Source organism: Tamandua tetradactyla, chromosome 13, assembly GCF_023851605.1.
Source record: "Tamandua tetradactyla isolate mTamTet1 chromosome 13, mTamTet1.pri, whole genome shotgun sequence".
NCBI lineage: Eukaryota > Metazoa > Chordata > Mammalia > Pilosa > Myrmecophagidae > Tamandua > Tamandua tetradactyla.
The window spans coordinates 58673158-58700618 of NC_135339.1; the positions used below are offsets into that span (position 1 = coordinate 58673158).

Consider the following 27461-nt stretch of genomic DNA (forward strand, 5'->3'; position numbering starts at 1 on the left):
GCCTTGGGCGGTACGCTGTGCCTGCCCCTCAGCTACCACTGACTTGCATAACAGATGTTGGCACCTGAAGTTTCAACGGCAGGTTAATAATTTTTGCTTCTGCATGAAAATAAGGTGCACTTGAGATCTGCTTCCAAAAGAATATGGAGCTCAACACACACAAACACCAAGCTTTCTACATCACCTGCCCCTCCCACCTTTGAAAGAAAGGAAAGCTCCTTGGAAAACACTGTAAGTAGACTGGCTTCAAACTTTTTTTTAAACATCAATACTGGGTAATTGGCTCATACACGTACCCACTTTATACCAAGCTTCCTGCTGCATTTTATATTTCCCAATAAAGGACACAGTAAAGGGCTGGAAGTGGCATAATTTGACACACCTCGTGTCCAGAGTGTCATAATGGGTCAGGGTTAGACCACCTCTGCAAATCTCTAATAACCACTTCTTTTCTTCCAGGCTTTCTGTAACCAAGGCCTGTAAACAGCGCCACCTCTGGGCGAAGTGTTGTACATCTCAGCTTCCTCACCCAATCATGGGGAGAGAATGCCCAAATTTGGGGAGCAATGAATCCAGTTAAGACTTGAGTCCCCTTAGAGAAAAAAATGGAATATTATTGTGGGCCAGGCTGCTAGGAACAGCAGCCTGTTCTGAGAACATTATCAGAACTAAGAGCATTGAACAGAAATGGAAATTCTGAAGGGGAGGAGATGAGATCTCATCTCAAGTGAGGAGAATCTACCATGAGAAAAATGAGCACTCAAGTGGCAGAGGACAAAGCACAATTCTTCAAGGGGGAGGGAGGAGTGCTAGGTTATGTGCTTCTTGATCTCTGCTGGAAATGCACACACAAGAGGAACCCTGGGCTGATGGGAGGAGTGAGCTCAGGAGCACAGGAGGCCTGTGCCGTACTCTTCTCTGCTCTGGACCAAAAATTAAAGCTGGACCAGTGGGAATCATGTTGCACTTTGCACAACATGATCCACTTTGCCTAGGAAAGAAAATGCAAGGAAACAGGAGGTGGGTGAATCAGGCTGTGTATGCACGAGGAGGGGATCAGTAACACTCGGTTGAATAAATGAGCAAAGCTGTAGGGAGAGACTCTGAGCCCAGGGGAAGCCTGAGGCAGTAAAAGCTGCAGCTCTGACCAGCTCTGGGCCTGCAGCCTCCTCCTATTCTGAATCCCTAATGCTCAGCCCACAGCTCTGGAGACCAGTCCTGTGATACTGGCTGCCCTCCCAGCCCCCCAACCAGCACTGACTAGGATCGTAAAGTGAAGTCAGAGGTGGGTACCGCTGGGCAAGTTCCAAAACCTGACCTTGTGTGCCAAGCATCCAGCTACACTCTGGCCTGGATGCATGGAGGTGGGTAGAAAGGGGTCGAGCCACCAATGTCAACAGCTGACTACTACTTTTTTGGTTACTACTGGTGCAAAACAGTGTTTCTAGGGATAATGTGAGGTTGTGCATGTTTATTCTACATCTGGTCACAGTAAATCTCACATAGCCAGACCAGAGCCAGGCTGAGAGTGCCACATGGCTACAAAGCAGTTGGAGAAAACAAGAGTGCTGGGGAAATCCCTGGACTGTCTGCTCCATTAGGCACCATTCTTGGCAGAAAGTACATGCGCCTCTTTGGGCCTACCCAAGGGCACTGAGGCCACACTCCCATCTCCAGGTGCCAGGGACGTCTCTGAAGGATTGTCCTGATTTGGAGCTTCCAAAATCCTGGGTGTCCGTCTGGAAGCCAACCCTGGTTCCAACAAGTAATTCTGATGCTAGGCTCTGCCAGAGTCTCGTGCATCTGGAGGCAGCTCTGAGGCTAATAAGGGGCCTCAGGCTGGACCACAGAGCAGCCCCAGGGGCTTCAGGAACGCCGATCTTTTCTGCGGAGTTTGTTTCCCACCTGGGACCCCCGTTGGGCAGCTTTGACCAGGCCTTTGAACTGTCCCTGCAGCTTCACCTTCTTCCTGCAGGGATGAAGAACAGGAGGGTCACACCGTACTGAGAACAGGTAGCCTTCCCGTTATGTCAAAAGATGGCTCACCCCAAGTGCCAGCAGGGACTGGGGGAGTGCACTGCCAGGCACAGGAACATGTGATCAGGCAGACACGTGCACAGCTCCAGCTTCCCCACGATACAGCCTGGACTTGGCTGTCCCACTTGGGGCATGATCCCCCAGGACAGAGCAATTGCTCTTTCCGATACCTCTTTAAATGTATGTGCAGAGAGGACTGAAGCTCACTCTGCCCACCCGTCCTTCCATCTAAAGGTAACTTTTATTCAGAACACACTGCATGGTTGCAGTTTAGAACATGGTCCTCCTATCTGTGCAATGTTAATTTCCAAAGCCTCTCGCATACGCTACCTTATGTGACCCCTAAGAATCTGACTTAATGGCCCAAAGTTGGAAACAACCTAAATTTCCCACCAATGGGGGATTAGTGAGACAAATTACACAAAGCTATTTGAAATGATGACTGTAGAGGTGTATATGCTAGAAAATGCTTTTATGTCATATCACATTTAAAAAGCAGTTGAAATCATAATATATATACACCAACTACATATATGTGCATCTTAAAAATGAAAACTGGCAGACTAGAGCAGTGGAGTTTAATGAGACCAGGCCTGCCTTCCTTAGTGTCGAGCCCCCCACCCCAGCACAAAACCATACCTGCGGTTGAGCTTGGTTCTGTTGAGGGGGATGTAGGCGTAGGGGTCGAGCCGACCTTTCTTCTTCACATCACCCTTGGCTTTCTGCTCGTTCAAAGAAACAGGCACTGGGAGTGCTGCATCCCCTTCTGGCCCTCCCCAAGCTCCACAGGCACGACCCCCTGCCCTTCAGTCTCTGCCTTAGGTGGTACCAAAGAGTCCCGGGAACCCTGGAAGGTCACTCAACAAAGGTCCTTAACCTCAAATGTCAACAAAGGCTCAATGTGTCCCCTTCTTCCTCCCTGGCCTCCATCTGGCTGCACAAGGCCGCCTCTCCAGGATGGTGCTGGGCACAGATGTCCTGGCCCCTTTCCCAGGTACTCTGCCAAGGTGGCAGCGCTGCACCTACTCGCCCCTCCATGACACCAGTCCAGAAGGCCCCTCTCCCCTGCCCACAGCTCTTACCTTGGCCTTGTATTCAGCCCCAGGCGCAGCCTTCTTGGCCACAGGGCGATGGATGCCAGAGCCTCCAGCTACAAGGGGACATGGAGACCTTAAGTCAGATAAAGGCAGGGGACTCCTCCTCCTGGAGGGTGCCCAAAAGCTGAAGAAGGTAATGGGCACCTTCTCTTTGGAGAGCTGCCGGGGCAGAAGGGGAAGGCGAGGAACTTGGCTCTGTTCTCTACGAACCCAGGACAAAGCTCTCCTTCGAGGATGGACTATCCAGGGATCCAACAGTTGGGCCACTGAGTTCCTCAGACTGAGACAGAATCCCCAGAGACCTCTATGTATTTTCTACTAACATAAAAGCACCCCACACTCTTCAGAGCTAAAACTGGTCCATTTGTTCTAGGAGAAAGAACACAGGCTTTGAAGTCAGATGGACCTGTGTTCAATAACCAGCTGCCACTTATTAGCTCCAACCTTGGGCGAGTCTCCTTCTAGAGCCTCTTAACTTCATCTACAAAATGAGCTACTTTTAATTTCAAAGGCTTTCTCCTTTATCTCATTTGGGCTTCACACCAACACTGTGAGATAGAAAGGCAGGGATCCATCCCATTGCCCAGATAGGAAAATGGCGGCTTAGGTCACAGTTGTTTCCGGCCTGGACTCTGACAGTCATAGATGGAACCCTGCAAAGCTGACTCAGGAGCACTCTTGGAGATGACTAGGATGAATCCTTCTTTCACAGATGAGAAACTAGAAGGTCAGAGAGGGGCAGTGTGACTGGGTCAGGGTCACAAAGCAAAGCAGCAGTCAGGTGAGGAGCTCTGAATGCAGGCTTTCTGCTTCTTGTTCGGTGCTATTTCTTTTGCACCTCAGAGCAGAAGAGAAGAGCTGGGCCCAGACTTGTGGGGTTACAGGAGAAGGAGCCGTGGTTCTCCAGCTAGGTTACCGTGCCTCTAAGGAGGGGTGCACCTGCTACGGGGGTCAGGACGTTTCTACAGGAGCCCCTGGACCATGAGGTACACAGCAAGGGCTGTGCTGTAAAGACTGCCCTGGGAGGAAGGAGGCAGAGGGGAAGTAACACAGGCCTCCTCTAGCACTGGACACCGCCTTGGTATTTCTAGCAGCTGCTCAGGAGAGGGAGACAGCTTGGGGTCCCCTAGACAAATGTATAGGGGAACCCCCTTGGACCAATACCAACCCTCCCAATTCCCATGCTCAACAAGGACAAAGTGACTTCTCTAAACCTGGCCTGACTCAGGCCTGGAATTTTTGAGGCAGAAATACTTCCTAGGAGTGGGCTGCCAGCCTCACAGGAGGCCTGCGTGGGAGGAGAGGATCGGGGCACAGAAGCTCCCTGGAGGGGCTGGGGGTCCCATGTTCATCTCCTAACTCCCAGGCTCCCCCTCACCCCCTCATTCCTGGCCCTCTTAGTCCCCAGCTCACTGCTGGGTAACTATCAGCCCATCTATCTTTGTGCCAAGGGCAGTTAGGCTCTGCTGTCCCTCCCCAAGCAGGTGACAGAGACCAGCATGTCCCAGGAGAGACCAGAGCCTCACCTTGATACTGAGGGGGCATCTCCAGCTCTTCATCATCCTCAGCCTCTTTCTGCTGCTTAAGCTTCTGATGTTTTTTCTATAAAGAGAGAAATAGGAAGTTAGTGAACAAGGGGATGGGATCATCCTCAACAACGATAACAGTAAAAGCAGAGGTCATCTGCATTGAGCATGAAAGGTTCCTAATTCACAGATGTGAAAATAAGGCTCAGGAAGGGCAAGGAACTATCCGAGATCAAACAGCAAGGAAGTATAGGTTCTAGCCCAGCTCCTGACTGCAGGGCTTGTCACAATTGCTCCACTGCTCTGCCTCCATGCAGAACCCCGCCTGCCCATCTGGGCACCCCAACCCTCAGCTTAGCATCCTTCTTCCTAACGGAAAATGAAGTCTTCAGCCTTGACAGAACAGCTTTACTCATTCTTCACCTCACACAAACTGTACTCTACCTTCCTCTGATTCCTCACTAAGTGCCAGGCCCTGGGGACACAGATGACAGAAGCAGTTATTATGATAGATTGGGAGTACTTTACCCTCATTGGTTCAGGCAGGGCCAGTTAGAAGTCTGTCCCATGCTGGGCAGAGGCGAGTGCCAGGTCAAGGGGGATAATGGGGGCAGGGATGTTAAGTGCTTGGGCAGAAAGACCTGGGTTTAAACCCCTACTACTACCACCACCATTTGGCATTTAATGAGCCCTGTCATCTTGGGCTAGGTGTAAGGAGTGTGATGTACCTCTGGAAGCCCCTTTCTGGAAACAGGAATGATAAAGTGCTCCTATCTTCCATGAGGGATAATTCAAGGAATGCCTGGCACAGCGTGCACCCCTCAAATGGTGGATGCCCCCACCCTATGCAGGAGCCTCCCCCTTGGAGCACACAGGCCACTTGTGGCCCTTCCATCCATACAGCACATGGAGAGACTCGGATGGGGCTTTGCCTCTTTTCCTTCCACTGGATAACTCGGCCAGCACTAACTGCCACCACCAAGAGCTTCAGAACAATCCAAACCCCACCCACCGTGCTTAGCCATCACATCTCCTCCCTGCCACGGGCACCCACATCCCTCTAGACTGGCCACCATGTGTATCTGTGAAGATTCTAGAAACAGAGCAGGTGGCGGTAGGGAGGAATCTGGGGATGAGAAGGGGGTGCTGGGCCCAAGGCTTAGGGCAGAGCCCATGGGCCTCCACTCAGCAGTGATTACTCACATTCCTGACACCCATGTCTTCCATCAGGTCAACCATCTCTTCATCCTCACCTGGAAGGAAGAGAGGCCTGTGGGCACTCCGGGAGCCCTGCTGTTTCCCCAAAGCCCACCCTGTCCTCCTGCTGCATCCTGATTCATCCAGCAGAGACAGCTGCCAAGTCTAGCCCCAGGAAATTTGCCTTCCCCAGAAGTTCTCCTTCTGTGGCAGAGAAGTTCTCCTTCTGTGGCAGACAAGAACCCCAAATGCTGCCCCTCTCTCCTTCCCATCCCAGTCCCGGGGGACAATGTCCCCTCAAGGAGGCAGTGACCCCATTTCTGTGGTGAATGTGACGATGTTTGAGGCTCTAAGAAAGCCCTGAGATTCCTGGGAGTACAGGCACTCCCCCGGCCCCACATATGCCCCTGCTTTGCCAGGAGGACTACAAACCTTTTTCATTTGCCCTGAATGTGCTGGGCACTATGTGGGGATATAAAGAAGGATGAAACTGACCACCTTGACGGAAGACAAATTTAAGCAACCGAAAACCAAGTCATAAAGCAAAACCAAAAAATACCAGTACAGGACTAGACTTGGCGGGATTTCTGAGGGAAGAGGCCTGAAGGCTGAGATGCCAGAGAAAGGCCATGAAAGAAACCATGAATTGTATCTTATAGAGCAAGGACGGCTTGGAGAGACAGAAAGCAAGAAGGGGGATTCTCAGGATCAGGAATACATGGGCAGAAAGGGACCAAGGGGACCAGGAGTGAAAGGGGAGCAGCAAAGAGCCAGATAAGGTAATAACAGTCACATTCACTCCAAGCCACACACGTCACCTCCTTTCATCCTTCTAACAACTCTGGGAAGGATGTACTGGTACTCGGTCCACTTTGCAGGTGAAAAAACTGAGGCACAGAGAGGGTGAATAATTGCTCAGTCACACAATGGTGCATGAGCTGGCCAGGATCCAAACTCAGCCAGTCTGACTTGCAAATCCAAGCATAGCACTAGCTCTGCTTGAGGACAAACAAGATTATGTGTGCCTAGAAATGTGAGAAGGGCACTAGGGACTACCAGAGGCAGCACTGAGGGGGGCTGGCCAGGGAGCTACAGCAAGCTAAGGACAGGAGGGCATGGCAGAGGGAACTGAAAAAAAGGAAAGACAGAGTTTTAGAAGACATAAGCTTTTGTGATTTAATGGACGGCTAAGTGGAGAGAGGGAGCAAGAAAAAGCTAGATGACTCCAAGAAGTTATGACCGGGTAACCCCTGGATAACAAGAGACAATGGAACTGGAAAATGGGGAGGGTCTGAGTTTGGCTCTTTCTACCTTTAAAATGAGCTTCAGGGCCTCAGCCAAGTTTACATTAAAAAAAAAAAGTCTGGGGGGAGAATAACAAGAGTGAATCTAACATGGTAAGGGCAAAGCACTGTTTTGTGAAGATTTTGTTTGAATTATAAATGTATTATACGAATGGCTGGGCAGCCGGAAGGATTCCTTAACATGGTTAAAAAAGTTTGAGAACTGTGGGACATGACTCCCAGGGGTGTGGACCGCCCTGGCAACGTGGGATGGAGATCCTGGAATGAGCTGAGACTCAGCATCAAGGGACTGAGAAAAACCCTAGAATAAGCTGAGAATTAACATCAAGGGATTGAGAGAATCTTCTCTATCAAAAGGGGGAAGAGTAAAATGAGACAAAGTGTCAATGGCTGAGAGATTCCAAACAGAGTCGAGAGGTTATCCTGGAGGTTATTCTTACGCATTAAGTAGATATCACCTTGTTGTTCAAGATGTAGTGGAGAAGCTGGAGGGAATTGCCTGAAAATGTAGTGCTGTGTTCCAGTAGCCATGTTTCTTGATGATGATTGAACAATGATATAGCTTTCACAATGAGACTCTGTGAATGTGAAAACCTTATGTCTGATGCTCCTTTTAACTACTATATCAACAGAAGAGTAGAACATATGGAATAAAAATAAATAATAGGGGGAACAAATGTTAAAATAAATTCAGTTTGAAATGCTAGTGGTAAATGAAAGCGAGGGGTAAGTGGTATGGTATGCAAAGTCTGTTGTCTTTTTATTTCTTTTTCTAAATCGATGCAAATGTACTACGAAATGATGAATATGCAACTATGTGATGATATTAAGATTACTGATTGTATATGTAGAATGGAATGATATCTAAATGTTTTGTTTGTTAATTTTTTTTAATTAATAAAATAAAGTTTAAAAAAAAAAAGTTTGAGAACTGAAAAAGTTTAAGATAGAGGTTCCTGGTATGTTTTCACTTTTGCTTCCCCAACCAAGGGCCAGCGAATGAAGGAATGAATGAGTGAGTGGATGGACGAAGGCATCCCTGGCCCAGACCAGAAGCAGCTGCGTTTCCCGAATGGGTAGGTGGCCTCACCTTTGGTGTCCGACTCATCCTCCGTCTTGTCATCTTCCTCCTCCCGGATGATGAGCCGGCCATCGGCGCTCACCTTGAAGCCGTGGTCCTTCCGCCTGCCCCGGCCGGGCCCCGGCTGCGTGGCTGGGGTGGCAGAGCTCAGCAGTGAGGAGGTGGAAGGCCAGCACTGACCCACTCCCCCCTCGCCGTAACCAATGGGCCCTGGTCTGTGCCCCTGAACGTGCCCTCCAGGCTCTGGCCCACAGCGATGCCCAGTGAGTGAGGAGTGTCCACTGGCCAGCACAAACTCCCGCTTCCTCCAAAAACCATGCACCAAGCCTGTCCTCAGAAGTGATGGCCGGCTGCTTACCAAGGACTCGCTGGGCCACCTTGGGGTCCAGGAAGTTGAGGGGCTCGTCTCCTCCACCTTCCTTCAGCCACGCCCTGCTCCTCTGACGGGTCAGCTTCCGCCGCTCCTTTCCCTGGCTCCTTTCCTCCTCCACATTGTCCTCCTCGCCCTCTGAGTCAGCCAAAATCTCCTCGATGCTGAGAACAGAGAAGCCCCAGGTCAGAGGCACTGCCGAGGTGTCAGGGATGCAGGGTGCCGCCTGGTGGGGCCCTGGTGGGAAGAGCCCAGGTCTCAGGAGCCTTGCCAAGGCCTTCACCTGTCGCCTCTGCCCTGGGTGGGGTCCTCCTCTTCATCTTCTTCCTCCCCGCCAGCTGCCTGCTTCAGGGCACGCTGCCTCTTGGCCCGGGCCTCGGCCTTCCGGATATTTACCAGGACCCTGTGGTACTCCTCAGGCAGCAGCCCCTTCACCAGCTCAAATCTGATGGTAGCAAAGAAGGGCCGGTGAGGGCAGTGGTCAGAAGCAGGTGTTCAGCGCAAGCCCTCCCAGGCCACAGCAGAGGGACCTTGTCTCCCACCTGGTCCCTGGGATCTGAAGCCCCTCAACCCCTCCCCTGCTCCCTCCCATCCTGATTCTGCCCACAGACCCAAACTTGCGGATGAACTTGGTGAACAGGTTCCGAAGTTTCATGCGGAAATGCCGCCGCATATCATCTGAAAGCTTCCCGATGGCTTCCATCTGCCAGACAGAGCACCAGGGCTGCACAATGGGTAGGGGACTGCCTCCCACCATGCCTACCCCTTTCAGCACTGTCCAGATCAGGGGCACAGGATGACAAGGCCCGGCTAAGAGGTAGGGTCGGAGTGGGCTTGTTCCTGACCACCTCTGGTCCAATCACACAACCTGGGCAGCCCTTCTTCCCCCACAAACGCTCCTTCATGACACCGTACTGATTACCCTACTACCCCACCAAGATTATGGTTGAACAGTGGTTGGCACTTCCCATGCATTACCTCAATAAATCCTTAGAACTCAATGAGGTAGATGCTATTATTATCCACAATTTACAGATGAGGAAACTGAGAGTCAGAGAGTTAAGGGGCTGCTAAACGGCTTCAGTAGCAGAGGTAGGAGTCTAGTCCAGGTCTATCTAAATCCCTGCCCACACTTTCCCCTACAGTTTATCTTTCTCAGTTCTATACTCCTCACTTCCATTGCACTGTGTTATTCTCTGGCTTGACTATTTTCAAGCTTTACCCATTTGTAGCAGCTCTTACTATCTGAAGAGTCTCTCAATGGTATTGGAGGGACAGGGACCACCATCCTAAGGGATCAGACTGATCCTCTGAAGGGATTTTATAAATCCTAATGCCCCTGTTGCAGGTCACTGCTTGGGTTGCTCTACCTTTCTCTGTAGGCTCTGGAGGGCAGGGGCAGGACACCCTAACTCACATCTGTCCCTTCCTGCCTTGACCCACAGCCAGACACCAAAAGGGACCCAGAGGTCAGATGTGGCTCAGCCCAGCTGGAATTAGGAAGCTGAGGCAACAAGTGTGGTACACAGAGGGTTTGGATTATTAGGCCTAGTTTGTCCCAAGCCGTATGTCCTGCTGGGTTATGCTCCACTTAGGCTGGTGGAGCCATGCACCCAATTCCAAAGAACTCTTCAGACTTTCTGCAGCCCTTGCAGGGGGTATCCAGAGGATTTGCTGAGAACCACAGGAAGGTTCAAATGAATGTTGAGGGGAAAAAAGCAAGATGAGGGCCCTGCAGATGGAGAGCCCAGAGTTCTGAGCCATGGGTTCTGGCCCCAGTACTGCTGGTGACCAGCACCGTGACCTCGGGAAATCCTGGGTCTCTGGGGAGCCTCAGTTTCCCTCTCTGTATCAGGGGTAGCCCTGCTCATTTGGCTATTGCTCTGCAGAGACCCTGGTTCCCTGGAGGGGCTGTGGTGGGTGAAGAGGGGCAGCCTGGGCACTGCACCTCTCCTTGCATACACCAGGGTGGCATACCCCTGCTCATCCCATTCCAGGGCTTCTGCATGACCTACTGTTGCACAAAATTGTATGTGGAGCTTGGAGGCCTGCTTACAACCCCACTCCCATCCTAAGGGGAGGGGCACTCACCACCAGCTGCACGTGCTTGGCCAGGTGCACCACGTCCATGACCACCAGTGCCACCTTGATGAAGCCCAGTGCAGACTTGACCACATCGCGGGTGCGGGAGGCCAGGAGCAGGCACACGTTCACCAGCAGCTGCTCCACTGTACTGGTCCCCATCAGACCTGTGGGGGTGAGGAGCTCAGTGTCAGACAGCCAACACCCCACGCATGGAAGCAGCAGCTGCCACCTGCCCCTGGCAGGTGAAAATAGTGGGAGCTAACACTTGGGGGAATTTCCTCATGCCTGACCCAGTTAATCACTCTCTGTGGAGTAGAGCTCCTTCTTCTCTAACTCCCCTATGATGAAGGTGCTACTCCATCCCCCGTTTGAGAGGTAAGAAACTGAAGTTCTTACAGGTTAAGAACTTGTTCACCATCCTACATGTCAGTAAGAGAACCAGGACTAAAACCCAGCATCTGACCACAGAGTCTGTGTTCCTAACTGGCAACTGATTTGAGACCCAGAGTGGCTAGGTCATGTGGCTGTTCCGTGGGCAGGCTTGAGGAGGGGTAGAAAGAGAGGTGCCAAGGAAGGACCATGAGAGGCAGGAGGCTGGGTTTGTTTGGGCTCTTCCTGCCCCCGTGGGCTTCCCCCACGGCTGCCACTCTGACCTAATTGCCAGGCATTTTCCCATGCTGTGGATTTTCCAGGCCTTCGAGGAGGTAAGCATTTACCTTTAAACTGGAAAAGGAGGTGGGTCAGGGCCAGGATGCTGCAGCTGACCATGCTCACGGGACCCACGAGGCCAGGGTAGATGAGGATGAGGTAGCGCTGCAGGGCATCTGGGAGGGCAGGGACCAGGCAGATCACACCAGGACCAAGACCCCAGGGAGGGGGATTTTGGGCCAGAGAGTGATACCTGCTCAGGTCCAGAACCCAGGAGCTGGCCCCCTCTTTTCTCTTTGATCAGTGGCTGTGGGGAACAACCCTCCCTCCCCCCCCCCCAGGCTGGGGGCAGAGCATCCCTTCCCTGCCCACCCCCCCATCCCACAACACCCGGGCCTCACCTTCCTGGTTTGGACCAAAGCGAAGGAAAGCATGGCCCATCTCCCCCAGCAGGGCAAAGGCGCTCTTCCGGGCCCCCACCGACACCTCCTTGGTGCACAGGATGACCTGGCCCAGAAAGCCCCATCCGATGAGCTCTCGGGCCTCCCTGGGAGGCAAACTGGGCCCACCATGCACCCCCAGCACCGCCCTCCCTCCATCCTGACGCCCTCTGGAGCCACCCTCCAGGGAAGAGCCCCCAGTCCCGCCCTCACCTCCGGCACAAGGGCGGCAATGAAGTCCTCGTGCTCAGCCGAGAGCCTCCTCACCACGTGCGCCAGGCACTTGAGGCGGGGCTGCGGGCGGGGGACGACAGTCAGGGCCCCCAACGTCAATCCCCCCACAGGCCCAAGGGGCCTCCACGGCTGCGCCTCTCCCGGGGTCACCCTCCCCCTCGGGTGGGGCCTTCACCCGCTTGGCAGGGGAGGAGGTGCCTCGCAGCGAGTCCAGCAGGGTCCTCTTCAAGTCGTCCAGGTGGCTCTGCACGAAGTGGGCCCCGGGGCCCTGAGGGCTGGCGCACACCTCCTCCAGCACGCGGTAGGCCTTCTTCTGCACCCCGTGCTCCTTGCTCTGGGAGGGGAGCACGGCAGACGGAGAGGGGTGGGAGGAGGGAGGAGGCGGAACTGGGGTTCCACCACACTCCCACAGAGCAGCAGTCACAGAGCATCCGCCGTTAACTGGGACCAGCACTGGAGGGGATGCAGAGGCTAGTCTGCCCTTCTGGGGCTCACGAGGTCTGACGAGACCAGTAAAACATGGACAACAAGAGATTTACTTCCGTGCCAGGTACTGGGGATATGGCAGGAGTGACCCCAGCACAGCTCTTGGTTCCTGCAGATCTTTCCAGCTGGAGCACTCTACTTTCTCCGTGTACCTGACTCCTTGTTATTTCAGTGTGGCTCTGTTACTCTGCCCCAGGACACCTACCTGGACTTCAATCCACCTGCATGATCTCCCCCCCAGCACTTTCACGCCATTTGATAACTTCTTATTAAAATGTCACTATGGTGGAGCTTGCAGGGGGTAGCTGCTGAGCCGAGTTTGACATGGCATTAGCCTCGGTGGGCAGGGGCACGCGTTACAGTAAAGAGCCCAGGTGAGGCAAAGGCACCGAAGAAGTCTGTTCTATCTGGGACCCTTAAAAGCAGCTTAATAAGCCTGGAGAGATGTTGGAAGTGGGGGGATACTGAGATGGGTTTGGGATGGGCCTGGGGAGCGAGCCAGGCAAAGGGGCATAAGAGACACCTGAGCAGTTCAGGTACTTTGGTACCTACGTGAGTGATGGCTGGATGGGGACATGGGGAAGCCACCACAAGAGAAAGCATACAAGGACCTGATCAGGGGTAGCAGCAGGTGATGGACACAAGATGTCCCACATTCCCAGGGACCCCACTTCCCCAAAGTGAGCGCCTGCAGGGGTCTGCCGTCCACAGCTCACCTCTAGGTAGGGCCGGATGGTGGAGTACAGCTTACTGATGGCAGCTTCATCAGCATGAGGTGCCAAGGCCACGATCAGGTCCAGGACAGACAATCTGCTCAGGGGCAGAAGACCAAGGAGGGGTTGGGGGTCTGGAGAAAGGCCCAGGTGGTCAGTGTTCTTCAGTCTACTCGGTACTGGGGTGGTGGAAGAAACCAGGGAGGACAGAAGCCTCTAAGTAGCTGGTGAACAATACACAGCTAGCGCCTAATTGAGCACGCACAATGGGCCAGGTGTTTTCAATCCTCACAGTAAGCGGTGAGCCAGGTACTGCTATCATGTCCATTTTATAGATGAGGATACAGAGGCACAGAGTGGGTAACTTGCCCAAGGTCACACAGTTATGTGAGTGATAAAGCTGGGATCTGAACCCACACACAGTGTGTCTCCAGGGTCCTTCTTCTTCCCAACAGGTAAAATGCCTCTCCAGGAGAAAGGAACCAGTCAGGCATTGTGGTGGAGCTGGAACACCCAATATCTCAGGACTTCCCCAAATATTTCCAGACAGAAGTCACAGGGCTTTGGCCAGCACATCCCCAGCCCCATGGGCTTCTCCAGCTCAAGTGAGGAAGCCCTGAGCATGTTACCTGGTGAAATCAGAGCTGGTGGGGTCGAGAACCTTCTCACTGGCTTTCTCTAGGAAACTGTTCACCAGCTGGCAGTCCCGAGGAGAGAAGGAGGAGTTGTTAGGGAGGAGAGAAACAGAGCAGCAACAGCATGCCCTGAAGTTGCTGCCTCACCCTCACGGCCCCATGGTACCTGACCCCATGTTCTCCAGGGGGAGAAACGCGAATGAGCCTTGGTGGGCTGAGTGAAGAACACTAACAGTCTGGGCCCTTCTCTCTCAGCCTCTCCCACACGCCACCCACCTGAGGGCACCCCTCCTCCTCCTCCATTTCCCATTTCACCTGAGGCTCAGTAATGGTGAGGTAAGTTTTGATGGTTTCCAACACAGCCCGGCGAGGGGCTGGGGAGTCCCCGGTTGCAGTGGGCTGCCCATAAAGATTGAAGAGAATTGGCAGAAAGTTCTTGGCAAAGCGGCTCACTTCGGCCCGGTCGGCCTCTGGTGGGAGAACCAAAGCTTGCATGAAAGGGATGACCCGCCTCAACAGCCTCTGGGGCTGCAGCCTGGAGGCATCTTTTGGGGCACTCTGTGGCAGGACCTGAATACATGGGTTTGGGGCTTCCATGTGACAGGAGAGGCCGAGACCAGGACACAGGCGCTGCTCCTCCATGGCTCCTGTCCCGGAGGCCAGCACAGCAACAGCCACACAGTGCCTCTGGCACTGACTGAACAAATTCACAGCAGTTGGGAATCAAGAGTGAGAAGGGGCAGTTTTCCGCTCCTTACTAACTCCTCAGGTCCCTACCATACAAAGAAGCCCCAGGTCCTTGCAAAGGATTAACTTAAGAGCTGCTTCTGTGGCTCTGGCCAGGAGACTGGGGCAGGGGTACTGTGTCACTCAGCTGCCCCCTGCCCAGAGCCCACACATACCTGCCTCACAACCCTTGGTGATGAGGGTGCGCAGGGCCTGGCACACTGTAACCCTCAGGTCCGGGCGCTCACTGATGGCTGTGCCCAGCGTCCGTGCCAGCCCTTTGAAGGAGGTGGCCACATCTGTGGGCCTCGTGCAGAACCCAGGCAGGAGGGTCCAGATCTGGGAGGGAGGTGATGTCAAGGGGAAAGTGACAGGTGCAGTCCTGGGCCTCTGTCACCCAGCCCAGGCTCCTGCCCCTGATGGCCCCTCACCTGCCACTGGAGAGTGTCGTATATCTTGGACTCCACCATGCTGTCTGCCTGGGCCAGGACCATTGCTGGAGTGAAATAAGGACACAAGTGACCCTGGGTACCTGCTGGTCAGTGGGCATCATTTTACCCAAACTTAAAGACCAATGATGAGGGTGGCATTATGGGTATTTTCCCCATAAACTAAAACATAACACTTGTGCATTATAAAAAACTAAAACAGACCTACATAAAACAGAAAGCAGGTATCTTTCCGTAATCTTACTCCTGCAGGGATTGTCAGAAGAAAACATACCTCTTTAAATACATGTATGTGTTCTTAAAGCATAAACAGAACTGCACTATATACCTTTTGTTCTGTAACCCTGCTTCACTTGACAATAAATAGAAGTTGGTAGCATTTACTGAGCAGCGTCTGCCTGCCGGGCTGTGACCTGTGAACTCCACGGGCACCATTCTGTTCAGCCCCTACAGCATCTCCATGGCTGTCTTTGTTTCACAGCTGAGGTGCAGCCCCACGGTGTTAAATCACGTCAGCCAGTGCCCTGTGGGTAGCTGAGCTAGGATCTGAATCCAGGCTGTAAGACCCTGACACCTGTGCTCTTTACCAGCTACTAAAACACTTCCATTTCTACGAACGGTCTTTCTTTACAACAACTACATTGGATCCCATGGCAGGACTTGACCTCAACTAACTTAACTGGCACTCTAGTGGGGACAGGTAGGTTGTCTTGGATTTTTTGCTACTGTAAACCATGCTGCTACAGACATCCTTGCATATATATAAATCGATGGGCATATGTCCAATTATTTCCTTAGGACCAATGCCTATATGTAATATCTCAAACTGAAAACCACTGCCAATGCATATGGGTATTGCTAACATCCCAGGAGGGGCTCATCTGTATTTGCTTTGATGTCTTTTTTCTTAAATTGCAGAGAAAAAATTTTCTGACATATATAGAGTAACTTCAATTTGGTACATAAAGTGTAATTCCTATTTGGTAAAAATATAATACTACTTTTACACACAAGAAAATTGAGAAGCAAATAGGTTACGATTTATCTCTGGATGGGGGTATTGAGTAGTTTTTACTTTCTTCTTCAAATGCTTCCTGTACATTCTGCAAAATAACATTTGAAATCAAGAAACTCTGCTTTAGAGCAGCAGCGTTTCTTATCCTTGCACTTCTGACATTCTGGGCCAGATGCGTGCTGGGGGGGCCGTCCTGCGTACTGCAGGACAACATTCAGTAAACTCTTAGCCACCACTGACGAGACGCCAGCGGCACAGCCCATTCCAACTGTGATAACCAAAACTGTTCCCAGGCATTATCAAATGTCCCCTAGAGCGCAAAATCTTCCCCACCCACCCCTGCCCTAGATCACGGGCTGGCAAACTTTTCCTGCAAAGGGCCAGTGTTTTAGTTTTGCAGGTCATAAGGCTTCTGTTGCAATGACTCTGAAAAAAGCTGAAAAGCACTGTGAAAGCAGCCATGGAGAATATGTCAAAATAACGTAACATCCAATAAAACTTTAGTTACCAAACAGGCGGTGTGTAGAATATGGCCTGCATATTGTAGTTTACCCACCCCTCCCCTAGACCCTCAAAATCTAATGAGACCAAGGGCTCCTGGAGCCATCACCTGGCTAAGAAACGTGACCCAGTCCCTCTGCCTGTCCCTCGTGCAGGTGTGAGCCTAATTAACATAGGATATAAGTAAACTAGAGGATGGGGGGAAGGAAGACCAAGATTATGAGGGGAAACAAACCATGCCTTAAGAGGAGAGTGGGAAGGAGTGAGGACTTTCAGCCTGAAAAAGGGACATCTCAGGGAGGTAATAACCATGTTAAAACATTTAAAAATTCCCATTATTGTTGTAAAGTAACCCATACATAGGCCATATGAGTAAACGCACAGACAAACCAAAACAAATATACTGTCAATTTTAAAGAACCTATCCCAAGGGTTCTCAAGCAGAGGGACAGACTTGTTCCTTGTGACCCAAGGGGGTAAGAACAAGGCTCAAGGGACCAAGGCCCCATGTGGGTGGGGCCAACGTCTGCATGACAACGAGCAGGTTCTGTAAGATATGAAATGCCTGTCATGCCTCAGAGCCCCACTAAGGAAGCACCGGGCACTGGCCAGCTGCTAGGCAGGGACATGCTGCCCGAGGGCCTGACAGTGGGAAGGTACTGCACTCGGGGCCTCTCCCAGCTCCTCCTAGCTAAGGCCCCAAGACTGCGGTGGCCCTGAGAAGCATGCAGTTAAGGGCTCCTCACCTTTGCTCTTCAGGGTGGTAGCCAGGGGCAAGAAGTAGGTGGTAAAGAAACCAAGTCGCGTTTCCTGGACGTGATCCCTGATGACAGGCAGCAGCCAGCTTCGAGGGAAATCCAGAGTCTCTCTAGGCAGAAGGAGGAAAGGACCCAGGGAGGATGAACTGACAGCCTGGAGGCCGGCATTCCCTGCTGAGCTGAAGAGCAGGTCCCTGCTCTGGCCTCTCCTGCTGGTCCCTGGCCTGCACATGAAGACTCAGCCCGAAAGAGCGGACACCCTTTCCTGGGACAGAGCAGGTCTGACTGCTGGGGCTTGTGTGGAAGCCAACTCAGGTCACACTTACTCAGAGCCATCAATTTCCAAAGGCACAGCCTGTAACAGCACTTCGGGTCCCATGCTGGCCACAGCAGCCCCCACCGCCTGGTCCAGTGCTGCCGTGTGGGGGAAGTGGGGGGAGAGGCGCAGGTCACACAGGGACTGTAGGCACTGGAGTGGACGAGAGAACACACAGCAAGACCTTCGCGGGGGAGGACTGCGGCGGAGTCGGGGCCAATGTCTCAAAGGCTGAGTGTGGCTCACGGGTCGAGTTCCCAGCGTCACCAGGCCCAGGCCACAGCTGATAACCAAATTTAACCCACTGATGGGTCCGGCCCCCTCCTCTAACTCCCAGGATTTAAAATTCTTTATTCATTAACAAGATGTAAAAATTAGGAGATAATATACATATATACAAATGTAGATTTCTAGTTTAATACGAAGGTCTGGCAAAGGCAACAAAGGGCCCCTATTCCTGCATGCTGACAAATTAGCAGCTGCTCCTCCAGCCAGAGCTGAACTCTCTGTTCATCATCTGCTCCGACCCCTGCAGCCCCACTCCCTATAAGGCCTGGCCTCTTACAGGAAGCTTTGTTTGCCACTCACATATGACAGCCAGAGCCAGGCATCTCAAGAGAGGCCCTGTCCTGCCAGGGTCACCCTTTTCCTCCTACCAGCAAAAGGAGTTGGTGAGGAAGGCCATACGAGCCCAGGGGCTGTTCCAACTGCTGATGTGGGGGTTTGCAACTGTCCTCAGGCCCCACCCCCCCGCCCAGAGCTGATCTAGACTTGGCTCAGAATCCCTGAGCCCTAAATGGTTTGCTCTGCACTGCAGTGACCTCTGTGGGATCTATGGCTGCTTAAAAGTATCAACGTGGGGTGCTAGGGTAGTTCAGTGGTAAATTCTTGCCTACCATGCAGGAGACCTGGGTTCGATTCCCAGCCCGTGGACTTTCCCCCCGCCCCCCGAAATAAGAAATTCAACAAATAGTGCTGCAAAACGGAACAGTCACATGGAAAAAGAATGAAACGTGATCCCCACCATACAGCATACAAAAAATAAATAAATACATAAAGCACCAATGCTCTTCATAGAGAACAGAAGAACTAAAAATAAAAAAAGACATAGGAGTAGGGAGGGGAGGAATCATACTGGTTCCCTAAGCTTCAAAAAGATCAATTTCAGCCAGGACAAGAGAGCAGGAGTCCTGACCTCCCCACCCCTTCCTGTTCCTCCTAAGCTGACCAAGTCACCTGGGTGCACATTCCCACATGCCTGCTGTGGGCACTGCCAGGGGGTGGGGTAGAGTGCAGAGATAACAGGCACACACACCCCTCCACCCCATGAGCTTCCAGTGGCAGGGGGGTCCAGAACTCCACACACAGCCCAAGCACTGCCTCCTCCCCAACTCACCTTCTTCATCACAGGGTGGGCCTGCCTCCCACAGGCCTCGAAGAAGACACACAGGAGTTGCAGCACGGAGCTCCACGCTGCATGGAATTTGTATGTCAAGCCCTCCTCCACGGCCCTGCCAAGGGAACAGGCAATCAGTGCCATGCTCATGCCCAGCCTGGGCCGTGGCCAGGAGAGTCTGTTGGCACAATGAGCAACAGGCCCTCGCAGGCTAGTGCGGGTGGGCTCCAGGAAAGGCAAAGGGAAGCGCTAACACTTAGGATGCATCCATACTACTCTGGACACAATGCTAGTTTAATTCATGTAATTTCTAGCCCTCAAAAAACAAAAAACAAAAAACAGACCTGTGAAATGGAGTATTTGTTTCATCTTCACATAGGGAAACTGAGGCTTAGAGAGATTAAGTGACCTGCCAGGGTCACTCTGCTAGTGGCCAAACTGAGCCTCCAAAGCCCGTTTCGTTTGCTGTCCTTTTTTTCTCTTGGTTTGATCCAAGGTGGAAGGATGAAATAGAAGCAGGGTGATCTGGGCAGAAGGGGCAAAGCTATAGCAGCGAGGGGGCCAGCCCAGCCTCTAGCCCCTTCTAACTTGGATATCCCTCGACTCTCCATCCACTAAAGATGCCTAGTTCTCTGGAGGTTTAAGGCAAGAATACCCAACAGGGGTCAGTCTGGAGAAAAGGGTGAAGCTGGGAGTGGTGGAAGTTCCAGCCCTTGAGTATTCCTAAAACTGTGTCCCAGATCCAACCATAAGAAACAGGCCTACTTGCTCCCGAGGGACAGTAACCAAAGCACCACACCTTGGAGCTGAGCAGACAGATCCAGATCCAGGACACCTAGGGATACTCAGGGTGCTTGGTGCTCTGCAAGTTCTCACTGCCCTGCCAGGAGGGTGAAGGTAAGTAATAACCTCATCTGTGAATGGCTTCTCTTGCAGGTGTGGAGGGCAGCATGGTGAGCAGGTAAGGGAACTCTGCAGACAGGCTGCCACTTACTAGGTGGGTGAGCCTCACCTCCTCCATCTGTAAAACGGGGCTACTAACCATCTCCTAGAAGCATAAGAACTACCAGTAGCAGTAATAATAGCTTACACTTAATTAAACACTTTGCTATGGGCCAGGCACTGTTCTGAGACCTGTATGACCTCGGTTAATCTGCTCTTCCCTGTCAATCACTTTTCACTGATGAAGACACCGAGGTATAGAGAAACCTGCCCCCAATGACTTGAGCTTGTGATCTCATGCCAACAGAGGCTGCTCTAAGAGGAGTCCATGAATAAACACAGCCCCAAATTCCATCATGGCCTGCACTCTGTGCAAGGCCCACTGTGATACGTGAATACTCATCATTATAAACTTTCCCTGAAATGCAGCTCACCCCTTACTAACGCATATACCATGTTCTCACCTGAACATTTTGGTGATGTACAGGGCAGGCCCTGGGGCCAAGGAGGTCACGGAGTGGATGTCAGCCATGTGGGGAGTGACACATTCCTTTAAGATCTCCTGCAGAGAGAGGCCACGGACTGTCTGGACTCCTGGCAACCCTCTCCCTCCCAGGCAACCACTACCCAAAGCTTCTTCTAGGGAGGCCCTTTCCCACCCTGAGAGCCTCCTCACCAGGCTCCAGCTCTGGGCGAGAGTGGGCAGCTAGCAGGCACTACCTTGAGGCTCTGGGTGGCAGCAGTCACCACCTGCGAGTGGGGGGAAAGGAGGCAGGTCATCGCAGTTCCAAAAAAGCGAGGGAGGTGGCCCAGCCCTAGGTCCCGCTGCAACCTGTCAATACAAAAGGATTCTTTGTGGCCCGGCCCTGGGCCTCGGGGACCCAGGTAAGCAAAGCTCAGCACTCAGATGATCCAGGTCCAAACACAATTGACAGACAGGGTGTACTGGGCCCTTCCTATGGGTGATTAAAAGCAAGTTCTGTTGTTTAAATAATAACTACCTGTGGTACAGGATCCACACTCAGAATAAAACCAAGAGCTCACCTTCCTTATCACGCCTTCTCTCAGACTGACTCTAAGACCCAGTTCCAAGGGGAAATCAATTTTAAGTTTCTCAGATATCCTTCCAGCAGTTTTTATACATTTACAAACATAAAATAATAACAGTAGCTAACATTTCTATAGCCCTTTTCACATGCCAAGCACTGGCACTGATACAACAGCACAATACATTCAGTCATTTAAACCCTGTACCAACCAACTTAAGTCCGATTATACAATCCTCATTTCATAGATGACGAAACTGAGGCACAGAGAAGTTAAGTAACTTGTCCAAGAATCACCCAGGCACTATGGCAGGGGCTAGAGTCACACCCTGGCAGTTTGAAGGTGCCTCATACAGGCTGCTGTGCCCCTGCCTTTTCTGACTGTATCTTGGAGGGTTTTCCATGGCACCATGTGCACATCTACTTCAATTATTTTGAATGTCTACGGAGCATTTCACTGCTTGAGGGATCAACATCCAGTTCACCAGTCTCCTCCTGTGGCACTTTTAGGTGGTTTCGCATTTTCTGCCATTATCTATAGTGCTACAACAAACACCCTGGGATATGCACCATGACAAGCTGGTGGAAGTGCTCCTGCCGGACAGATAAATCCTGAGAAGTGGGCATGTTCTGCCTCACCCCACCCCCTGCCAGGTGAAAGGTGGCTCAGTGTAGGGGAAATGAACATGGGCCTGACAGGGCTGGCCTGGAGACCTGGCTTTGCTCCTTAGTGGCTGCATGACAAGTTAACTCACACAAGTTCAGTCTGTTTACAAAATGGAGCTAAGACCTTCCTCATAGGGTTGTGATTATTAAAATTAAGCAATGATGCAAAGCTCTTAGCCAGTGCCAGCCTCAGAGCAGGCCAACTGGGCCCTCAGCTGAAGGGAAAATTCAGAATCACAGAAGGGTGGAGCCACTGGGGCCTCAGAGACCCCCATTCTGGACAAAACGCCTCAGTACAAGTCAGCAATTAACGTCTGTATCTTAACCTTCTCAGCCTTATTCCAGAAAAGTGGAATTATTAAGTAGCTACTATTAAGTGACCAAGTCCCAACTGCGAAGCTATGACAGAAACTAGGTTCATGGAATTAGGAAACCCAGAGGAGGGACCCTTTTACTCAGGTGTACAGTGGGGTGGGGTGAAGCAGCAGGAAGGAGATGATACATTCTGATGAAGGAAAGCAACTGCACAGGCTAATACGGCCAGGGAGTGACAGGGATCAGACTGAACTTAGGCCCTAACCTTGGTGTCTCACTACTACCTGGTGAATGCTCTGGCAGGAATCCCACTAGAATATACCATACTCTTTGTGGTAGTTAGATTCAGGCGTCAACTTGGCCAGGTGAAGGTACCTAGTTCTGTTGCTGTGGACATGAGCCAATGGTACTGAACCTCATCTATTGCACATTACATCTGCAGTTGGCTAGGAGGCGTGCCTGCTGCAATGAATGATGTTTGACTTAATTGGCTGGTGCTTAAATGAGACAGCATTAACATAGCACAGCCCAAGCAGCTCAGCATTCCTTATCTTAGCACTCACGGCTCAGCCCAGGCCTCTGGAGAGGCAGAAAGGAATCACCCCAGGGAAAGTTGTTAGAACCCAGAGGCCTGGAGTGAAGGCCAACAGAGATCGCCCTGAGCTTTCCCACATAAGAAAGAACCTCAGTGGAAAGTTAGCTGCCTTTCCTCTGAAGAACTAACAAAATAAATCCCCTTTTATTGAAAGCCAGTCTGTCTCCGGTGTGTTGCCTGCTGGCAGCTAGCAAACTAGAACACTCTTCAACTCATCATATATGACATGGGAACACCTACCAGGCCACAGGAAGTTCTGATACATATCCCTCCTTCCAGAGATATCCCAGAGCAAGTCCCCTAGATGGAGATATGGGGTACTCTTGTCTCTACCTGACGAGGTTGATGTGGGCTTTCTCCATGACCTTAAGCCAAGCCAGCAGGGGCTGCAAGTCATTCTCGCTGGGAAGGTAGTCGTACAAGGCCTGGAGGTGGGAAGGGAGAATAAGCGGGTGACTGAGTGAGTGCGTTCAGTAGCAGTCCCAATTCCTAGCAGTATTCCCATGGCAGGCTGCACACAGAGACCTCTTGGCTTTCCCAGTTCTTGCCTTTCCTTGCTCCCATGAAGCCCTTTCAGTTCTGACTCTATGGGTAAAAAGCTTTTAGGAGCAGTGGAGTATAACTCGGGTCACACAAAAGCTTTTATGAATCTAACAAAAGCCACAGAACTACTCTCCAGGAAAATGCATGTGAGAGCATGAAGACATTTTGGAAACTATTTTGGGGGTTTATGCACACACACACCCTGAAATCCATTCATGGATCCCTAAGGTTGAGAGTCTCTGCTCAAGGCAACTATTAACACCATGGAACTAGGCTAAATAGCTTATTGCATTAAACCCACTAGTCTAAGAAAGACACCTGGTCCATTCAAAAGACGGGCCCCTAGCCACCATGGACAATGATGTAGCTTCCAGGGTCACTCTCTTGTCTACTGGCTTCCTCCTCTGGGGCAGATCCGCCCAGGCTGATTCAGCCTCACTCTGCAGGAAAGACACAGGGCCCAGGCCCACCCAGCCCAGCAGGCCCTCTTCCCCCAACAGCATCAGGCCTCACCGTGATGATCTGGGCGTTGAGCTCTGCTGACAGGGTGCGTGGGCCAGGCTTGGCGTGGAAGAGGCTGTGAAAGGCCTGCATGGCACAGGCCGTCACCAGCTGGAGAGGACACACAGACTGAATGGGGAGCTACAAAGTCCCAGAACCCCTTGCACCCCTCACCCTCCCACTGCAAAACATGGCCCCCACACCCAGAAGAGGACTGTCACTTTAGCAAGGATGTGGCAGCACTGAAAGATATGCACATGATTTATACAAAGTCAACGGAGAAACAGGAACAAAAATACTTCTAACAGGATAACAGGCCAGAAAAGCAGGCTATCAAGCTCGGCATAAATAACTAGAGCTGTATTATTATGTAGATTTGTTTATCCAAAGAGAAAATATCTGAAAGGAAATACAGCAAGTTGTCTCTCAGGAACAGGAACTTTATCGCTTGGACTTGGAGGGAAAAACAGACTCTTACTTTCTACTTTATATATTAGTGAATTATGTTTCTTTTTAAACAATGACCATGCTGCTTATATAATAAACATTTAAAATATGTACATGAACAAAAACTATAAAGAGATGTACAATGATTAGCAGGAGTGTGATAGGATAGTAGAAATACAGGGGACCATTTTTTACGCGTTTTTAAAGCTACTATACCGATTTGTTATAAATAACCACAAAGAAATATTAAAGAGAAATAACAATCTGTGACTTGTAGCAGCAGAGCTCGTGGGCTGGGAAGGATGGAGCCTGATGCCGTGCCAGCTCCACAAGCTTTCTGGCCTCATCCTGACCTGACCTTCTCGGAGGCCAGCTTTCAACTGGATGCTGACCCAGAAGGTGGCCCACCCTGCCTGACAGTACGGATGAGATGGTATTCTCAGTGAGAGCAGAAAAATAGGGGCAGGGGACATCCGCGACCCTGCTCCCTGCCTGATGAGTGAGTTACCCAAGCTCCAGCACTGTGGGCATAGGGTCTGAAGCTATGCTTTCCCCTCAGCTCTCGGGCCCCGAGCTCACCACGTGGCTCAGGGTCATGACCCTGAGAAGGGTTTCACTGCAGCTCTTCACCAGTCCTTCCGGGAAACAGGGAAACAGGTCCTTCAGGAGTGTCAGCATATGCAATGTGGTGGTGGCCTCCTTGGAGCCTGGCAGGCAAGACAGGAATTGAGAACCCAGCCCATCCTCTGAAGGTGCTGCTGCCTCCCCCGCACCCTGCCCGCAGACTGGCTCCTCCACCTCCAGACTTCTCAATCTCTTGGATGCAGAACTTGGCAGTAGAAATGGCAGCAGGGTGGTGAGCAGGGGCCTTTTCACCAAACATGAATTCGCTGCCCTTGAGAACCAAGGACACTCCGTATTGGGCACCCTTCCGGATCTGCAAGACAAGAAGGAAGAGAGCTGGATCTGCACTTAGCCACAAAGCATGAAGAATGCCTCCTACATGCCCAGTGCTAGGCTAGGGGCTTCATAAGCATAGAATCCTGGGCTGTGGAGCAAGACAAACATCAGTTCTACATCCCCACTCTGCCATTATCTCGAGAGGTCCCTGAGCAAGCTAAACTAGTAATCTCAGAGGTCAGTGTCCTCATCTTTAAAATGAGGATTGAGCTCTTTCTCCGCCAGCAGCGCTCCCGCCACCATCTAGCCCTCCTCTTCCCCCTTCTCTGCCGGCGCTCCCGCTGCCATCTAGCCCTCCTCTTCCTCTTTCTCCGCCAGCGCTCCCGCCGCCATCTAACCCTCCTCTTCGTCTTTCTCCGCCGGTGGTGCGCCTGCTGCCATCTTGCCCTTCTCTTTCCCCTTCTGCCCTGGCGGCGCTCCATCCGCCATCTTATTCTTCCCTTTCTCCTCCTGCTCCAGTGGCTCTCCAACCACCACTGTGCCCTCTTCCGCCTTCACCGGCTCCTCTGCCACCGTCCTCGACAGCCTTGCCATCCTCACCTTTCCTCCTCCAGAACAGCTACTAGGGGAGTAGAAACGATACAGAACAGCTCCCGGAGCCATGACAGAGATCAAAAAGACAGCGTACCCCATCCTGGAACGGCTGACTGGCTGGGAGAACCCGCTCCGGTGAGATCGCCGAGGGGCGCGGGCTTGCCGGGGCGGGGCGGCAAGCGGCCGGAGTCCCTCCCCTCCTCCTTCCCGGGCCAGCTGGCAGAATTGGGCAGGCGGTCCCCTCAAGCCGCGGCAGATGGCACCCCCACCACGTGCGGCCCCCCGGACGAACAGAGAGAATTGGATCAGAAATCCCCAGGCCACGGAGAACGGTGACCTGGGGGGTCCCTTCCAAACACGTGACTCCCCGGTCCGGCTGGGAACGGTGCACTATCCCGGGCAGCCGTGGCTGGCGCCCTCCCACCACACTTGGCGCCCCGGGCCGACTAGGAAATTCGGACGGGCGCTCTCCCGGGCTGCGGTGGCCGGCGACCCTCCCCGCGTTCGGATCCCCGGGCCGGCTGGCACTCCTCCAAGCCGCTTCGGCTGGCGAACCTCCCCCACGGCGAGAGTTTTCCAGGGTTAAAGGACCCACAGCACCTTTTACTGGTGGGACCCGCAGACAAACGTATGCCCCGAGCGCCACCTACTGGGCAGGATAAGAAAAACAGAACCCAGAGATTTCACAGAAAAATCTTTCAACCTGTTGGGTCCAACACCCAGGGAAATCTGACTAAATGCCCAGACGCCAGCAGAAGATAACGGATCACGCTCAGAAAATTGAAAATATGGCCCAGTCAAAGGAACAAACCAATAGTTCAAATGAGATACAGGAGCTGAGACAACTAATGCTGAATATACGAACAGAAATGGAAAACCTCTTCAAAAACGAAATCGATAAATTGAGGGAGGACATGAAGAAGACATGGGCTGAACATAAAGAAGAAATAGAAAAACTGAAAAAACAAATCACAGAACTTATGGAAGTGAAGGATGAAGTAGAAAAGATGGAAAAAACAATGGATACTTACAATGATAGATTTAAAGAGACAGAAGATAGAATTAGTGATTTGGAGGATGGAACATCTGAATTCCAAAAAGAAACAGAAACTATGGGGAAAAGAATGGAAAAATTTGAACAGGGTATCAGGGAACTCAAGGACAAGATGAACCGCACAAATATATGTGTTGTGGGTGTCCCAGAAGGAGAAGAAAAACTAATGGAAGAAATTATCACTGAAAATTTCCCAACTCTTATGAAAGACCTAAAATTACAGATCCAAGAAGTGCAGCGCACCCCAAAGAGATTAGACCCAAATAGGCGTTCTCCAAGACACTTACTAGTTAGAATGTCAGATCAAAGAAAAAGAGAGGATCTTGAAAGCAGCAAGAGAAAAACAATCCATCACATACAAGGGAAACCCAATAAGACTATGTGTAGATTTCTCAGCAGAAACCATGGAAGCTAGAAGACAGTGGGATGATATATTTAAATTACTGAAAGAGAAAAACTGCCAACCAAGACTCCTATATCCAGCAAAATTGTCCTTCAAAAATGAGGGAGAAATTAAAACATTCTCAGACAAAAAGTCACGGAGAGAATTTGTGACCAAGAGACCAGCTCTGCAAGAAATACTAAAGGGAGCACTAGAGTCAGATACGAAAAGACAGAAGAGAGAGGTATGGAGAAGAGTGTAGAAAGAAGGAAAGTCAGATATGATATATATAATACAAAAGGCAAAATGGTAGAGGAAAATATTATCCAAACAGTAATAACACTAAATGTTAATGGACTGAATTCCCCAATCAAAAGACATAGACTGGCAGAATGGATTAAAAAACAGGATCCTTCCATATGCTGTCTACAGGAAACACATCTTAGACCCAAAGATAAACAT

General features: G+C 51.5%; 1 protein-coding gene across 2 annotated transcripts in view; it reads right to left on the bottom strand.

Moving 5' to 3' along the window:
- Positions 1–1456: 1456 nt before the first annotated feature.
- RRP12 (ribosomal RNA processing 12 homolog) overlaps positions 1457–27461 on the bottom strand; it is a 35658-nt gene continuing 9653 nt past the window's right edge. For both annotated transcript variants that reach the window (XM_077125632.1, XM_077125633.1), the window contains 28 exons: positions 24868–25006; positions 24649–24776; positions 23635–23733; positions 22912–23003; positions 20677–20788; positions 20421–20518; positions 19015–19129; positions 17629–17771; positions 17291–17412; positions 15011–15075; positions 14756–14918; positions 14169–14323; positions 13848–13915; positions 13222–13315; positions 12195–12353; positions 11999–12079; positions 11747–11852; positions 11414–11521; positions 10704–10861; positions 9224–9315; positions 8896–9057; positions 8601–8776; positions 8252–8374; positions 5864–5913; positions 4661–4736; positions 3120–3187; positions 2677–2759; positions 1457–1969 (listed from right to left, as the gene is read on the bottom strand). In XM_077125632.1, the coding sequence (XP_076981747.1) occupies positions 1867–1969; positions 2677–2759; positions 3120–3187; positions 4661–4736; positions 5864–5913; positions 8252–8374; positions 8601–8776; positions 8896–9057; positions 9224–9315; positions 10704–10861; positions 11414–11521; positions 11747–11852; positions 11999–12079; positions 12195–12353; positions 13222–13315; positions 13848–13915; positions 14169–14323; positions 14756–14918; positions 15011–15075; positions 17291–17412; positions 17629–17771; positions 19015–19129; positions 20421–20518; positions 20677–20788; positions 22912–23003; positions 23635–23733; positions 24649–24776; positions 24868–25006 (3138 nt within the window). In that variant the 3' untranslated portion in view covers positions 1457–1866. The remainder of the gene's footprint in view (positions 1970–2676; positions 2760–3119; positions 3188–4660; positions 4737–5863; positions 5914–8251; positions 8375–8600; positions 8777–8895; positions 9058–9223; positions 9316–10703; positions 10862–11413; positions 11522–11746; positions 11853–11998; positions 12080–12194; positions 12354–13221; positions 13316–13847; positions 13916–14168; positions 14324–14755; positions 14919–15010; positions 15076–17290; positions 17413–17628; positions 17772–19014; positions 19130–20420; positions 20519–20676; positions 20789–22911; positions 23004–23634; positions 23734–24648; positions 24777–24867; positions 25007–27461) is intronic.